The 14,598-nt window shown below is 38.5% G+C and overlaps 1 protein-coding gene across 2 annotated transcripts in view; it reads left to right on the top strand.

Moving 5' to 3' along the window:
* Positions 1-8,989, top strand: part of LOC307003645 (5-hydroxytryptamine receptor 3C-like) — a 33,315-nt gene extending 24,326 nt beyond the window's left edge. The window contains exons 5-9 of one of the 2 annotated variants that reach the window (XM_079622347.1): positions 736-908; positions 1,035-1,195; positions 3,441-3,651; positions 6,576-6,698; positions 8,166-8,989. In XM_079622347.1, coding sequence (XP_079478473.1) covers positions 736-908; positions 1,035-1,195; positions 3,441-3,651; positions 6,576-6,698; positions 8,166-8,404 — 907 coding nt within the window. In that variant the 3' untranslated portion in view covers positions 8,405-8,989. The remainder of the gene's footprint in view (positions 1-735; positions 909-1,034; positions 1,196-3,440; positions 3,652-6,575; positions 6,699-8,165) is intronic. The other variant, XM_079622348.1, reaches the window with a different exon arrangement.
* Positions 8,990-14,598: the final 5,609 nt, after the last annotated feature.

Below are 14,598 nucleotides of genomic sequence, written 5' to 3' on the forward strand. Positions count from 1 at the left end.
GGGTTAGCCCTAACCCAGCAATAGCCCTAACCCTAACCCCTGGAGCTTGACGTCAAACAAACGTTGGGTTTAGACGTCAACCTGACTTTCATTTTCAACCAAAATATGACGTCTGACTGACGTTGGATTAGTTGGAGTCCAACGTCTTCCTGACGTCACATTGACGTCCTGTGTTTGCTGGGTTAGTTATTATTTTTAATAAAGAAAATAATGACAAAGGTTTTCTACTTTATATTTTGTTACACTGTAAGGCTTTGATTTTAAAATAGGGATATTAGTTTGGCAGTAATGCTCAGTTACTCTAAAAATAATACAACCAACATGAAAAAGAATCGTGATAAAATCGTGAATCATGATTTTTCTGGAAAAAATGGTGATATTATATTTTTGCCATATTGCCCACCCCTACTTACTGTATTGCAATACATGTGAAAAGATGGATGCGACAGCTTGAGCAGACTCCCAAATGTGCTCTACTATGGACTATATGTCAATATTAGGGTTTGTGATGTCACTAACACCCTGTAGACACATAGCAGTGTTAATTTAACACCGGGGATTTTGCTGTGATCACAATACTAAAATCATCATTTTTAATCATAGTTCTCTCCAGATGAACATCACAATGACCTTTTTTTTGCCTCTTTTTAATCACATAACCAACCCTCAGATTTGGTTTTAGTTTGAATTCCTCTAATATTCAATAAGTATTAACTTTTTTTTTAATCCATTTAGCATTCAGACAGAGTTTGGAACAAAGAAATCTCTGAATGTGCAGTTGCGCGATTGGGGCTTTTTACTCACATCTGAAGTTTTATCTCTGACCACGGCCTGCAAGATGGATCTCTACAGGTTTCCCTTCGACACCCAAATCTGCAATATAACATTTCAGTGTTCAGCGTATTCAAGTACATCTGAAAACCTTGAATCAGTGTTGACAGACAAACGAATAAATGAAACTGAATAAATTATTTTAAATTGTTTGACTTTATAATAAATAATATATATATTTTGTTTTACGTTTGCTTCCATAGAAACGAATCTTGTAATACGTCCACTCACAGATGCAAATGAGGCTACATTTGCCTCTAGGGAATCCTTTGAGGCCCAGGGAGAGAGGGAACTCCTCAGCACAAATATCTCTAATTCTCAAGCCACCATTTTTTTGGATGACATGGATCAAATAATATATCAGGTACAGAGCACAAGAATAATTTTACTAATAACTGCAGACAGGAGATCTCCAAAATGGGGCAGAACCTCCAAATTGGTGCAGGGTCTTTTGGCAATTTTGGTTGCCAGTAAGCCTGTAAATGTTACAAGATTACAGTAAATCATCAACTACAATTATACTGTAAAAAAGACAGCACACCTGTAAAAGCAGAAAACAAGAGCAGCTGTGAATTTACAGTTCTTTACTGTATTATTTACAGTATGAATTAAAACCTGTAAACTCATTTCATTTGAGGAAACCGATTATCTTAGATTGGTCAATTGACATTTTATATTTATACTGCAATCTTATTTCATTTGAGTCCACAAAAAACAATCTTTTTAAAACAGAATATTAATTTAAATGTGTTAACAAAATATCAATTTAATTCAATCCTCTTGCAGATAATTGGTAGTTAACAACAGCACACACACATAAGTTAAACAATTGAACTAAAAGAGCATCAATGCATCAGCAAATACACAGTCACTGCCTTTACATAAGGCAACATGCAGCATAACATATGAATCTCAACAATGGTGACACATGAAAAGCTTCATGTCGCAATGCATGCTGGGCATCACCATAGTACAGAACTCCCAGCATGCATTGCAGTATGCATAAATTATGCAGCTGAATTCTTATTTTCTTTATTTCTTACCATGTGCTTTTATTTTTGTTGTTGTTTTTTGATGTGACTTTTTAGTAGCTTGATTTGTGATATTCAGAGTTGATCTGTTTATCTATATTTTGTTTGTCACATTGTTGAGGTTCATATGCTGACTCTTGATATATGTTTGTTCCAGTTATTTTAAAGGTTTTGTGAATTGTGTATATGTAAAACATAAATTACCTGATAATATCACAATTTAACATCATGCTGTAGAGCTGGGGTCCACTTAGGAGATCCAGATTTGGGTAATGCATTTAATCTCAGTCAGTAAAAAAACAATGTTGTTTTTTGGCGAGATTCACTTTCCTGTAGAGTTTAGCTCCAACCTTAATCAAACACACCTGAACAAGCTTATCAAGTCTTCATTATTACTACAACATTTCAGGTACACAGCCAAATCCCCAGTGTTAAATCAACACAGTTCAGTACATATTGTCCCAATCTAAAGAGTGTTAAAATTGTTCAAGTTAATGAGATAATTAAGTGATTAATTAATGATGATTGAGCATTAGTGATGAACACCTGCTGTTAACAAGCAGAATCACTGAAGGAAAGAAAAACACAAGAACTACAACTTACTTCAACCACAGTCAGATGAAATCCACTGAAGAGAAAAGAAGACATTAAATCTGTGAAGATCTAACATAGACAATAATGAACAGAGGTTTAAATCAGTGGTTCCCAAACCTGTCCTGAAGGACCCACAACACTGCACGTTTTCTTTGTCTCCCTAATCAAACACACCTGATTCAACTCATCAGCTCATTATCACATGTGATAATGAGCTGATGAGTTGAATCAGTTGTGTTTGATTAGAAACACTGCGGAAAAGAACAGCTCCCTATTCCCCCTTTCTCCCACAACAGTATTTTCTACTGCACAAGAGGCGTGGTCAACCGGCATAGTTCAAATGACTCAGTACACAATTGGATAGTCCTTTAACCAATCAGCGACGAGAAAACTCCAGCAGGAAACGTGTCAATAAACGTGTTGGTTTGTAGCATTGATCAGTGGTTTGCAGAAGCAGTAATGGCATCGAGCAATTTTTGCAGGTTGTGCAAAAAAAAAAAAAAAACATGAGTGTGTGGTGAGTGAGTGGTATTTACAGCCCCTCGAGCAGTTTGTTTGTTAAACTGAAGAACCTATTGAGCATCGTCGAGAGGTTAAACGGAATTGGATTGATGGTCGTGCGAGAGACATGTAAATCAGAGTGTGCGCTTCTCTATCGTCATTGGGTTAAATAGCGCGCCAGTTGGATAAGCCCGTTTGTGATTGGTTCCCGCAAATTTGGAAAGCAAGCAAGAGAAATAAATGTACACTGCCGTGCATTTCACCTTTTTATAATGTTTTTTATTCCAACCAAAACTCAATGTCTGTCCAACATTGGAGCTTGACATCAAACAAACGTTTGCAACATCAAGCAACCTTTTTTCCTGCATAAATAAATAACTAAATGTCTCCTGCCCTCTTTTATTTTATTTATGTATTCTCTTAGTGTTCTCAATGTTACAATGTTTAAGTCCATCGTAATGCTAATCTCTCTCTTCATTGCAGATCACCATAAAAAGGAACCCTGTACTGTATGTCATCAACATTATAGTACCAGTATTTGTCTTCTTTGTGCTGGATGTGATGTTCTTCTTCGTTGGCACAAATGGAGCAGACAAAGTGACCTACAAAGTGACTTTACTTCTGTCTTTTTCTGTGTTGCTGTTGATTTTTAATGACACGCTGCCCTCTACATCTAGACGAATCCCTCTGATTGGTGAGTCTAACATTGACCTGATTATTTATATTACTTAATTTTTTTAAGAATACAATCTTATAATATAATCTCAAATGAAGTCACAAAATCAAACAATATGCATTGAACCTATAGTCTGGTTATCACCAGACCAAGCTCAATCTTTTAAGATTGAACATTGGTCTGGGGAGTCTGCTCTGTATTTCTACTGCACAAGAGGCGTGGTCAACCGGCATAGTTCAAATGGCAATTGGATAGTCCTTCAACCAATCAGCGACGCGAAACCTCCAGCCAGGAAACGTGTCAATAAACGTGTTGGTATGTAGCATTGATCAGTGGTTTGCAGAAGCAGCAAAGGCATCGAGCGATTTTTGCAGGTTGTGCAAAAAAAAAAAAAAAAACATGAAAGTGAGTGGTATTTACAGCCACTCGAGCAGTTTGTTTGCTAAACTAAAGAACCCATTGAGCATCGTCGAGAGGTTAAACGGAATTGGATTGATGGTCGTGCGAGAGACGTGTAAATCAGATGTGCGCTTCTCTATCGTCATTGGGTTAAACCCGCCAATAGCGTGCCAGGTGGATGAGCCAATTTGTGATGGTTCCAGCAAATTTGGAAAGGAAGCAGGATAAATAAATGTACAGGTTTCCAGCCTGATCTGCAGGGCGAAATCAAATCGCCGGCAGATCAGGCTGGGTTTACCCAGTCTATTAAAGCTACAGTATTCCCTTAAAATGAAGTAAAGTTGAGAATGTAGTGATTTAAGGCAGAACCAGTTGCAAATCCTCCTCAAATCAAATTAAAGTTGACGCCTCCTGTCACACCATGACCTGTCCAGCAGAGGGAAACAGAGCACAAGATCAACATCCGCCTGACTTCCTGTTCTTTATTTAAAGGTACACTGTGTAGTTTATTTTATAAGCTAAAATCAATGTCTTTATTCATAAATATGTCGTCATTGGTGTAAAATTACCTCTGCCAATGATCTGACTTATCCTCGTAAGTGAAGAATTTCTTATCTTTATTTACATGGGGTGGGCAAGTCCAAGGAGGCTTCCATTTCGTTCCGCCATTTTGAAAAACTATAATATCAGAGAGGGACAAAAAGCACTAGCCTACCTCAACACGTTTCTACAACGCCAGCGTAACGTGACTGAAACCAGCAGAAACAGACAAGGAGATCAGAGAGGCGCTTGTCACTGTCCCAGCAAATCTGAAAGGCTGCACTGCACGGTACTTCATAATGCAGGATCATACTGAATAAAGAATGTATCACTATAACCCAGATAGCAACATTATTTCGGCCCAGATCCGGCCCACATCTGGCACTTGTGACTACTTGGACGATTGGCTGATTCTAGCTCGAGAACACTCAGAACTCATAGAACACTGGACCATATTACTCGAACATCTCGAGAATCTAGGTCTCAAAGTCAATTGGGTCAATTTAAACGTGATCATGCAGGCAATTGCCCCGTCTACTAGACGGCTCTATTCCTCGAAATGGTCTGTGTTCTCTAGCTGGTGCACAGCTCGTGGCATATCACCCCCAGACTGTGGGGTGACGGAGGTTCTCTCCTTCCTGCAAGAGCTACTGGATAAGGGCGGAACCCCATCCACGCTCAAGGTTTATGTAGCGGCCATAGCAGCGTTTACTAAACCGACGCTTGGCTAGTCACTTGGAAGGAACGATCTGATCATCCGCTTCCTTAGAGGAGCTAAGAGGCTGAATCCTCTCAGTCCCCTTGTGGGACCTTTCTACAGTTTTGGAAGCCATGAAAGGTGCCCCATTCAAGCCAATCTAATCAATAGATATCAAACACTTGTCTTTCAAGACAATGTTTCTTCTGGCTCTCGCTTCGGTAAAGCGTATAGGGGACTTGCAAGCACTCTCAGTGAGCGCGACGTGTATTTGGGGATTTGGGCCAAATGACTCGAAAGTCATACTCAAACCAAGGCACGGGTACGTTCCTAAATCCCTCAACACACCGTTTAGGGCACAGGTGATTTCCCTGTCGGCCCTGCTGGTCTCTAATGAGTAAGACGCGAGCTTGCCTTGCAGGATATCTGTATGGCGTATAACCTAGAGGTTCCCGCCTTGCAGGCTAAGCTGCTTTAATACATCAGTACTGTCTGCCTCGATGCTATCGGCTCAGAATACTGAAACTGCTTGAGCGCCGTTCGCTGATCGATAAATTACTCTATGGGCAGTGTGTAAGACCCATAATATCCATCAGTCCAGGCCGAGTTTTTCGCCCTGACTGTGTGGGACACTATTGATATAATTATTATAGGATGCTACTTATTACGGGAATGAAGCTGTTCGAGCCCCTTTTCCCGGACTCTCTGCGAGTCCCTGGTGATCATGCACTATATGAGTCCCGGGCACCTGCCCTTGGGACTTTGGTGTTGGATCTCAGCACGCACGGCGTTTTACACTGTGTTCCCCTAGCGTAAGATATTACGCAGTACGAGAGACCTCTCGTAAGAGAACGTACTTGGTTACTAACGTAACCTCGGTTCTCTTTAGAAGAGGGAACGAGTACTGCGTATCTTTGCCGTGCCTGCAACACGCTCTGGTTCGCTTCGGCGATGAAAAATCAGAGTCTATCAGCCTGTCGAGCTGTATTATAGGCCCAAGCCACGGCGGTTTCGGCGGGGCGTGACATAGTGGGCGCAAAGCGCCCCCATTGGATCTGACATCACGAGGGGCCTCTCTCGATAGGCTGCTGCAGTTGCCGCAGGGCAGCCAAGAGGCGCGCGAGCCGTCTTGCCTATGTCTGCATGCTGCCGCAACACGTTTTACATTATTTAAAAATTAAGGATAATTTTTGGCTTCAATATCTTGTGGAAAAGAGATTTTCCCCTAGCTTAAGCAGTACTAGTTCCCTCTTCTAGAGAGAACCTAGGTTACGTTAGTAACCGAGTACGTTTTCTGTATTTACAGGGGTTTACTGCAGTGGGATTTTCTGTCTCATTGGCATCAGCATTCTGGAGACAATCCTTGTGAATTATCTGATGACAAAAGGAGTTAAGAAGAGATCAGCAGTGGAAACAACAGCTGTTACTGGCAAGTGTTGAGAGCATATAATTATGAACATTTTCCTGCATTATTTTAATCACAAGTTAAAGGCACAGTATGTAGTTTTTCACCACTAGAGGGTCGTCTATTCAAAACAAAGGCGTAGCTTGATGATGCCGAGATTGAGCGGGGAATATTGGGAGTTGTTGTCTTTACCTCACAGCCGGTGGAAAAGAATCCGATGGGTCTCGGGCAGAAATAATATTCATGGTTGAGATTATTAAGGTTACTGTAGTATGAAACAGAGCAGGGCTGAGTGCTGTGGGAGCGGAACAAGGTAAAAATATCATGTACTAAATTAAAACTCAAGTCAACACATTTCATTTGCAGAAATCAACTGCCTTAAATTGACCTACTGTCGTTTAAATTTATTAACTAATATGTATAATGTCAAATGTTTTATATTCGAACCAGAGTCAGACAGTGATCGAGAGACTCAAGAAGAAGTGACAACATGTAGAAGCAACAGGACATTTTTTGAGTGGTTAGTTGGTGAATTTATGTAGCTTATGTGTAGTTATCTTCTAGTCATTGATTAGCATATTTTGTCATGACAATCTATAAATCGTGTTCCCAGAGGAGGGATTTATGTAAATTAAAGAGAGTCAGTAAAATTATCTGAACTTCCAATTACTATTTGAGACCACTACAAAAAATTGTATATATATATATTTTTTATTTGGATAAGCAATTACAAAGTCACAGAACTTGGTAACATCCAGTATATTCTCAATGTTTCTAAATCTTCTGAAGAACAGGCTCTATTCTTCAGCACAATGGTGACCAAAAAAAAACTACATTTTAAAGTAAACTACTGGCAACCGTGTTGTTAGTATATAACTGTTTTTTAACTTATAGTTTATTACTGTTAAAATACATTCTGTGGATATGTCTTTTTATCTTACACTGTTGACCATTTGAACCCATCAGGGAAACCCACTCTAAAGAGTAAAAGGTAACATTGACGCAGTGTTGCAGTGAGATCATTAAGTGAATATGTGAATGATTGTTGAGCATTAGTGATGAACACCTGCTGTTAACAAGCAGAATCACTGAAGGAAAGAGGAACACAAGAACAGAAAATAGAGAAACACAAGAACTTCAACTGACTTCCAGCCTTTACACATTATTACACTTATTAATACCCAGTATTATTTCATTTCCGTCATAAATCTAAAGAAGATGTTGTTGAGATGTTTCATTGAAAATGTTTGGTTTTATGTTACCATTATGAAGATTAGTGTTTGCTTTAGTTGGGTTCTTGACGGGTGTTGAAATGATTGAAACAAAATTTCAGGAACACCACACTAACATATAAATAACATTTTACTAACTGGGCATTTTTATGATATTTTATGTTATAACTCAACGACTCTAGAAAATGTAGTTGTTAATGATAATTAAGGTGAAAAAAAAAAGATTGAGGAACATCATACCATAATTTTTCTCTCACAGACTGTGTAAGAGACCAGCAGAAGCTTCGAGACTCAGTTAGAGATCAGAATGAAGAGAAGTATTGTACCCTCGACCTTCTGAAGCAGATCCTTCGTGCTGCAACTAACCGAAACCAACGAAGGAAGACATCTCTATCCTGGACCGCATGGGCAAGAATCATAGATGTGACCTTCTTGGTTCTTTACATAATCACTATTATTGTGTTTGTTTCTGTGCTTATAAATCGTTGGTTTCCATAGAGATGTCTTCTATAGCACACAATACTAACTTTTATTCAGAGTTTATATTAGGTTGTATAGAATTTAACACAAAATCATGCATGGGCAAAACACAAAGATTCAGATTTTTGGGGTTTTCACCTTTGCAATGCTTTGTTCATTTTGAGTTCTTTAGTGTGCACACTTTAAGCTTGCATTGAGCTATTTCCTCAAGCTACTTCTGTTTCCTTATGCTTGTTTCTATTGAGTTACCGTGAGGTGGATTGGAGGGGAGATCCAGACCAATCTGAATTTGTGTGTGTGTGTGTGCGTGCGTGCGTGCGTGCGTGCGTGCGTGCGTGCGTGCGTGCGTGCGTGTGTGTTCATCCATCCATCACAGCGGTCTTGAGTGATAATAGGCCGAAGTTTGTGTAGTAGATATTTAAGGCCTGATGTTCTGCCCGCCAATACTCACCAGAAGCAACGTCACACGGGATAAAGGGAACAAAACTTGATTTTTATTGTTTTTTTATCTATATTATCAACATTGGTTGTTTTGTATTATTGTCTGTTTTGGTTGTTATTAAATTTACTTTGAATAGCTGAATTGAGGATACAATGTCTTGTTTAAGTGCATGGGGCCACGGTGTGTATTCAAATATTTTTTGTTGGAAATCCTGTGTCCTCATGCCTTACTATCTCCCGCTCATTGAAAACTGTCGTTGGACCGATTGGGCAGGGCCTTAAACTTGCTACATAAACCAACATTACAAAATAAACCAGCAACACAAACTGCTAAAAGTAAACCAAAAGCTAATTTTAGCAGCAAAGATAAAACCAAAAAGTAAAAAAATATGACATTGTTTGTTTATAGTAATTTTGGTCTTCAATACTGTACACTCACAGCAAAAACAATCTTTTTTTTTACAGTACAATAGCAAAAACCTGACTAAAATTGTACTGTACTGTACAGTAGGTTTTTCAAGAAATTTCTGAGAGTACGGTTCGACACAAGAGAATGTTATATAATTATTAACCTGCATACTGTAATCTCACATCTAAAAGTAACAGTATCTTTTTTTTCTCAGAATATACTAATTTGACAGGTGGAAGATTTTTTATTCTTCTTCTGTTTATCTGCCAGACACGGTGGCAGAGTTTCATTAAAGCCACATTAAAAGGCTCACTCACTTGTGTTTGCAGGTAAACACATGGACAATACCTTGAAATTTGATAATCCATCCATTCAATTCATGCATTGTAATTCCTAACACTGATTATACAATTTTTGCTGCTCCTGCTGTAAACAAACAAACCTTTTCTTCCCATTTTGCCTTGGTTGGAACATATTTATATATATATCGCCATATACGACCATGGCTAGTGGAATGTGTTTGTTGATTCAATGCCATTCATAACATTCATACAATGCCATCATCATGACAGCATCATGCATTTATGACAGAGTTGATTTCCCTGAAGCGATGTGGGCTTATGTGTCTCGCTCAAGGGCAAGATCATCCCTGAATGGCCAACGACTCGCATATACAGATCTGTGTACAGATCCATCACTAAAGGGTGGGTGACAGCTGTATTGACAGAGTTTTATTTTATTATTATTATAGTTTAATTGAGATTATTATTATTTTAGTAAGCACTTCCACCAAACATGCTGATGAAAAAAATGTCAAAAAGGTTGTAAACCATGTTTGTCCTTTTGCCTTTGAGCAAACATACCTGTGGAGAATGTACTGTCCCTATGAGATACCAGCGTGACATTGAAAATAGCAATAATGATAATAATAATAAAAATAACAACATCAAATTGTTATTTTTTTGCCATGTAATTTTGCTTTACGTGTCTATAAGAATCATTCATAGCCCACATTTTAATTCAGCAGGAAGTGATTGTGAACAGGTCAGTAGAAAGGTCTCTTTAGTGTCCTAAGTTACTGTAACTCTGACCTTAATTGTCTACCGCCTGTAAACCGTTTGTTAGAAGTCTAATAAACTGCTGGCGCTAACATGTTCTTTGACAATAATGCAATTCAACAAAAATAAAAATCTAAAGTTAATAGTTTAAGGGTCAAGAGCCCAACTAAAGCAAACACTGATCGCCATAATGGTCTCCTAAAAAAATAGATTTTCTCCTTTGGTGATTCTGCTTGTTAACATCAGGTGTCTTCAATAATGCTCAATCATCAATTAATCACATAATTATCTCATTAACTTTAACACTCTTGAGTGTTCATTTAACACTCATATTTTAACACTTTACACTCTTGAGGCTGGAGCCAAATAAACTCACAGGAGAGTTAATTTAACACTGGAGTTTTTGCTGTGTACCTTTTAAAACACGTTCCTCTAACGTCAAGAAAACTGGACATTTTCACATTCCCGGAACCAACACTGAACGTTTGGAGAACATTCTTATAACAAAAGTCTGTTAGCTGGAGGGTCATTGTGTAATTTCAGAAGGTTCTTTTGACTTTGAAAACCCCTGTATTATATTAACTGACTGGTCTGTTGCCCTGTAGCAATATGAATAAACAACACATAATAGTTTTGGTCATTTGGTCATCTGTGAGCGGTAGCTTTTCTCTCCCTGCAGGAGTGTCATCTCCTATTACATGTAGAAATGCTCCAAAGATGATTGTTTTAAGTGTAGTCATATATTTAGACAAACATTTGACTTTTTACATGTTTAAGGCATTATTATTCCTTTCTGTGATGCGAGTCCCCAGGTGTAATGTCAACCTTATTGATTCTCTATAAATCAAATATTTTGACCATATTTGGGAGGTGGTGCATGTTTCTCACAATGCTTAAATATGACCAAATAGCCGATATCTGTTCAAGAGTGAATCCTCATCCTTTAGCTGAAGCATCAGGCGGGATCTATTGAGCATGTACGTACTCTGGCTAATGTTTGCTGCTACCTCAGTCTGTAAGTACATTTTCAAACATATTTCTAATTGAAAACACTTTACAAGTGGTTAAATTCATTAACATTAGTTAATGTATTAGTGTCTTACCATCACTCAACATTTAAATGTCTTTAACACATTTTATTTTGGATATATTAAAGTTCAAGAGAACTTTACACCAAGAGAAATCTGAATTCCTTAAATGCAACACACATTATTAATTCAATGCAATAACCAATTAATAGTGTTTAATGATATGCTGTTTTAAACATTTATAGTGATAGGAGGTACACTTTTTTTTAAACCCATAAGTGTTAATCCTAAAAGAACCCCCCATTTTATGTTTCAGCTTTTCCACGTGGGCAAAATGCATTGAATGAACTCAATACAGTAATACAATAATACAGCTCAACATGAAATAATACAACTCAACATGAAAAATCTATCAAAATACACAAATATAGGCGACTGTTTCACATCTCTTAGTTAACATATGGCGCTTTTCCACTGCATGGTACAACTCGGTTCGGCTCGGTACGGTTCGACTCGGCGCGGAACGGTTCGGCTCGCTTCGCTTTTCCACTGTGTGGTACGACTCGACTCGGTACGGCACGGTTCGGTTCGGTTCGCTTTAGCTCGGTTGCTTTTCCACTACAGTTAGTACCGCTTCAAAGTGGGTGGAACTGATCGTTAATAGTTGCGGCCTCTACTGACTCGGTAGTCACTTTTTAGTTTTTTTTATTTTCTCTACACCGTTGGTCCGGTGAGAGGTGTAGTGGTAAAAAAAAAAGGTGGGTAAGCTATAAATTCTGGTGGTAAGGTGGGCCACTGCCTACGGTGTATTTATATCCTGATGACATCGCTATAGGCTATCATTTGATGGTAGGCCTACTACCAAGGTTATCACTGGTTGTTCCCTCATCATAGGTCACACAATCACTATTCAATTAATACATTAATCTAAGTTCTTGTTAAAAAGACTCAAGAAGGAATAATATGGTTGAAATCTATAAAGTTTACAAAATGACAAAACAGAGAGAACAAAAATATTTTTAACCCGTAATTACAAAACGAAAACGGTTGTTGTATTTTTAAAAGGCAAAGTTGAACACCAAAATTTTAATTTGAACTGTAGGCTACACCAAATGCTGCACAAAAAAATAAATATTGACGAATTTTTGTTTATTACTTTTTGCACCTTAATTAAACATTTAAAATATTCACAAATTAATATGGATTTTGTTGTTGTTATTAGAACCTGGAAATTACATTATTCCCGCAGTGCTGAATGAGAAGAGCCATATATCTCTGGAACCACAGCCTACAGAAAGGTGATTTAAAGGCTAATGATAATAAATGTGTCTGAAAAAAATAACGAGGCATTTTAATTGTTTATTAATAAACTATTGTTTTCTAAATCAGTGTCGGCTAAAAACATATCTCCATCTCCGCTGTTAAGCAGATGCGCCTTTAGAGAGAAATGCACCTTTCATACGCATTACATAATCAGAAGGTATTAGCTTTCGATTCGAATTTGTTCGTTTTAAAGTGGACATTTCAAGCTTTAGCCTATATAGGTTATATTTAGTTTCAGTTCTCGCGCTCCAGTTCACGGAGATCATGAAAGCGCGGCTGATTGTTTTATTTGATTTGACAAAAGCACAACGTTTTCTTGTTATTGCGAGTTTACACAAATAAAAGTAGTTGCGAATAATGTATTATTAGTTTCTGTATGACCAGAAATGATAGAGTATTTTTAATTGTTTCACTTTTGATAGGGAAATGCAAGTGTTCGCGCCCGCGCGTCCGTGCCATGCAGTGCGCGCTCACACTCCGCTCCACAAACGCTTGGATATGCGTCAAAATCTTGTGTTTATTTGTGATAATCTTAGGCTAGCCCTGTATTATTATGGTCTAACCCGTGCGGCTACTGACAGTAATGCAGCGCAATATAAAAGACTTTGTCTTAGGTTTAACTTCTGAAACTAATAATGAACAATATGAAACTAGCCTAAAATGGCTTAGGAACTATGCTATAGAGGTGGATAAACGCAATTTGGAGGTGGATAAACGCTATTTCAGAATTTTGGGAGGTGCCCAAACGGCGTTTACGTGCGTTTAGCCTCTACATCCTTGGGTCCGGTGGTAGCCGTGTGCGGCTAAGAGCTGTGCTACTTCTTGGAACACTTTTTCATTCCGTATTGCCCCATCCAGCTCTCGCTGGATCCGCTCCTCGGCAACCAACGAGAGGAACGTCTGCACCTCGTCCACTGACCACGATTCAGCCATTTCTTGTTTGATTTTTTTTTACTTCTTTTGTCAAGTAAATACTCTAAAAACAGGTGCTACCACGTTGGCTGTTGTCTGGCTATTTAAATCTAGCGGATTTAGTCGTGTCTCGTATCGCAAATACAATGACGCTGAAGTGACGATTGTTGTGGAAATTATCAATATTAAAACCTGGATGAAGGAGACAAAGTCGATTCTCAAAAGATTAAACAAAGTATTTTATTTCATGCATGAAATAAGACGTTCCCACACAGACAGCGTCTGATATGAGAAGGCCCATGGCATTCTCACACAGACGCATCTGACATGAGAAGGCAAAGGCCAGTCCCCTTTGCTAAGATTATATACCCCCAACATATCCTGAGTGGGCTGCATCTGTCAAAAGATTTGTCTCGTTTACCTTAAAAGGAAACGTCTGTATACGTCTGTGTTCAAGATCTCGTCTAACATAAATTCTATCTGGTCAGAACAATGCCCTGCCTGCACAAAAACCCCCCGCTCTCAGCCACTGCTCTTTTTTCACACCTATTGCCTATCTTTAGTTCGAACAAAACTACACACACATATATTCTTCACACTTTGGAGTACAAAAGGTCACTTGGAGTACACATAGTCTTTTGCTACTTAGTTCTTCTTAGAACATATTGTTCTTGCAAGCCTATTCTAACTTTTATAAAAAACTTAGTTTTATATCTTTAATAATGTGCTTTTGATTATATTCCTTTAAATGCTTATGAGTAAAAATTAATCTTCATTGTTAATAAAAGTTGTACCCATCTAAAAGTAAAATTTCCATTACACGATTCTGTCTGACCAATCAGTGATCTGCAGTGTTTTCATGTCACATTTAGTATCGGTACGGTACGCTTGGAACCTCAACAGAGGTGGTACCATTTAAAGCGAGCCGAAGCGAGCCGTGCCGTACCGTACCATGCAGTGGAAATGCGCCATAAGTGAGCCGTACCGAACCGAGCCGTACCGTACCATGCAGTGGAAACGCGCCAAAGCGTGCCGTACCGA

Source organism: Phoxinus phoxinus (assembly GCF_949152265.1).
Source record: "Phoxinus phoxinus genome assembly, chromosome: 1".
Taxonomy (NCBI): domain Eukaryota; kingdom Metazoa; phylum Chordata; class Actinopteri; order Cypriniformes; family Leuciscidae; genus Phoxinus; species Phoxinus phoxinus.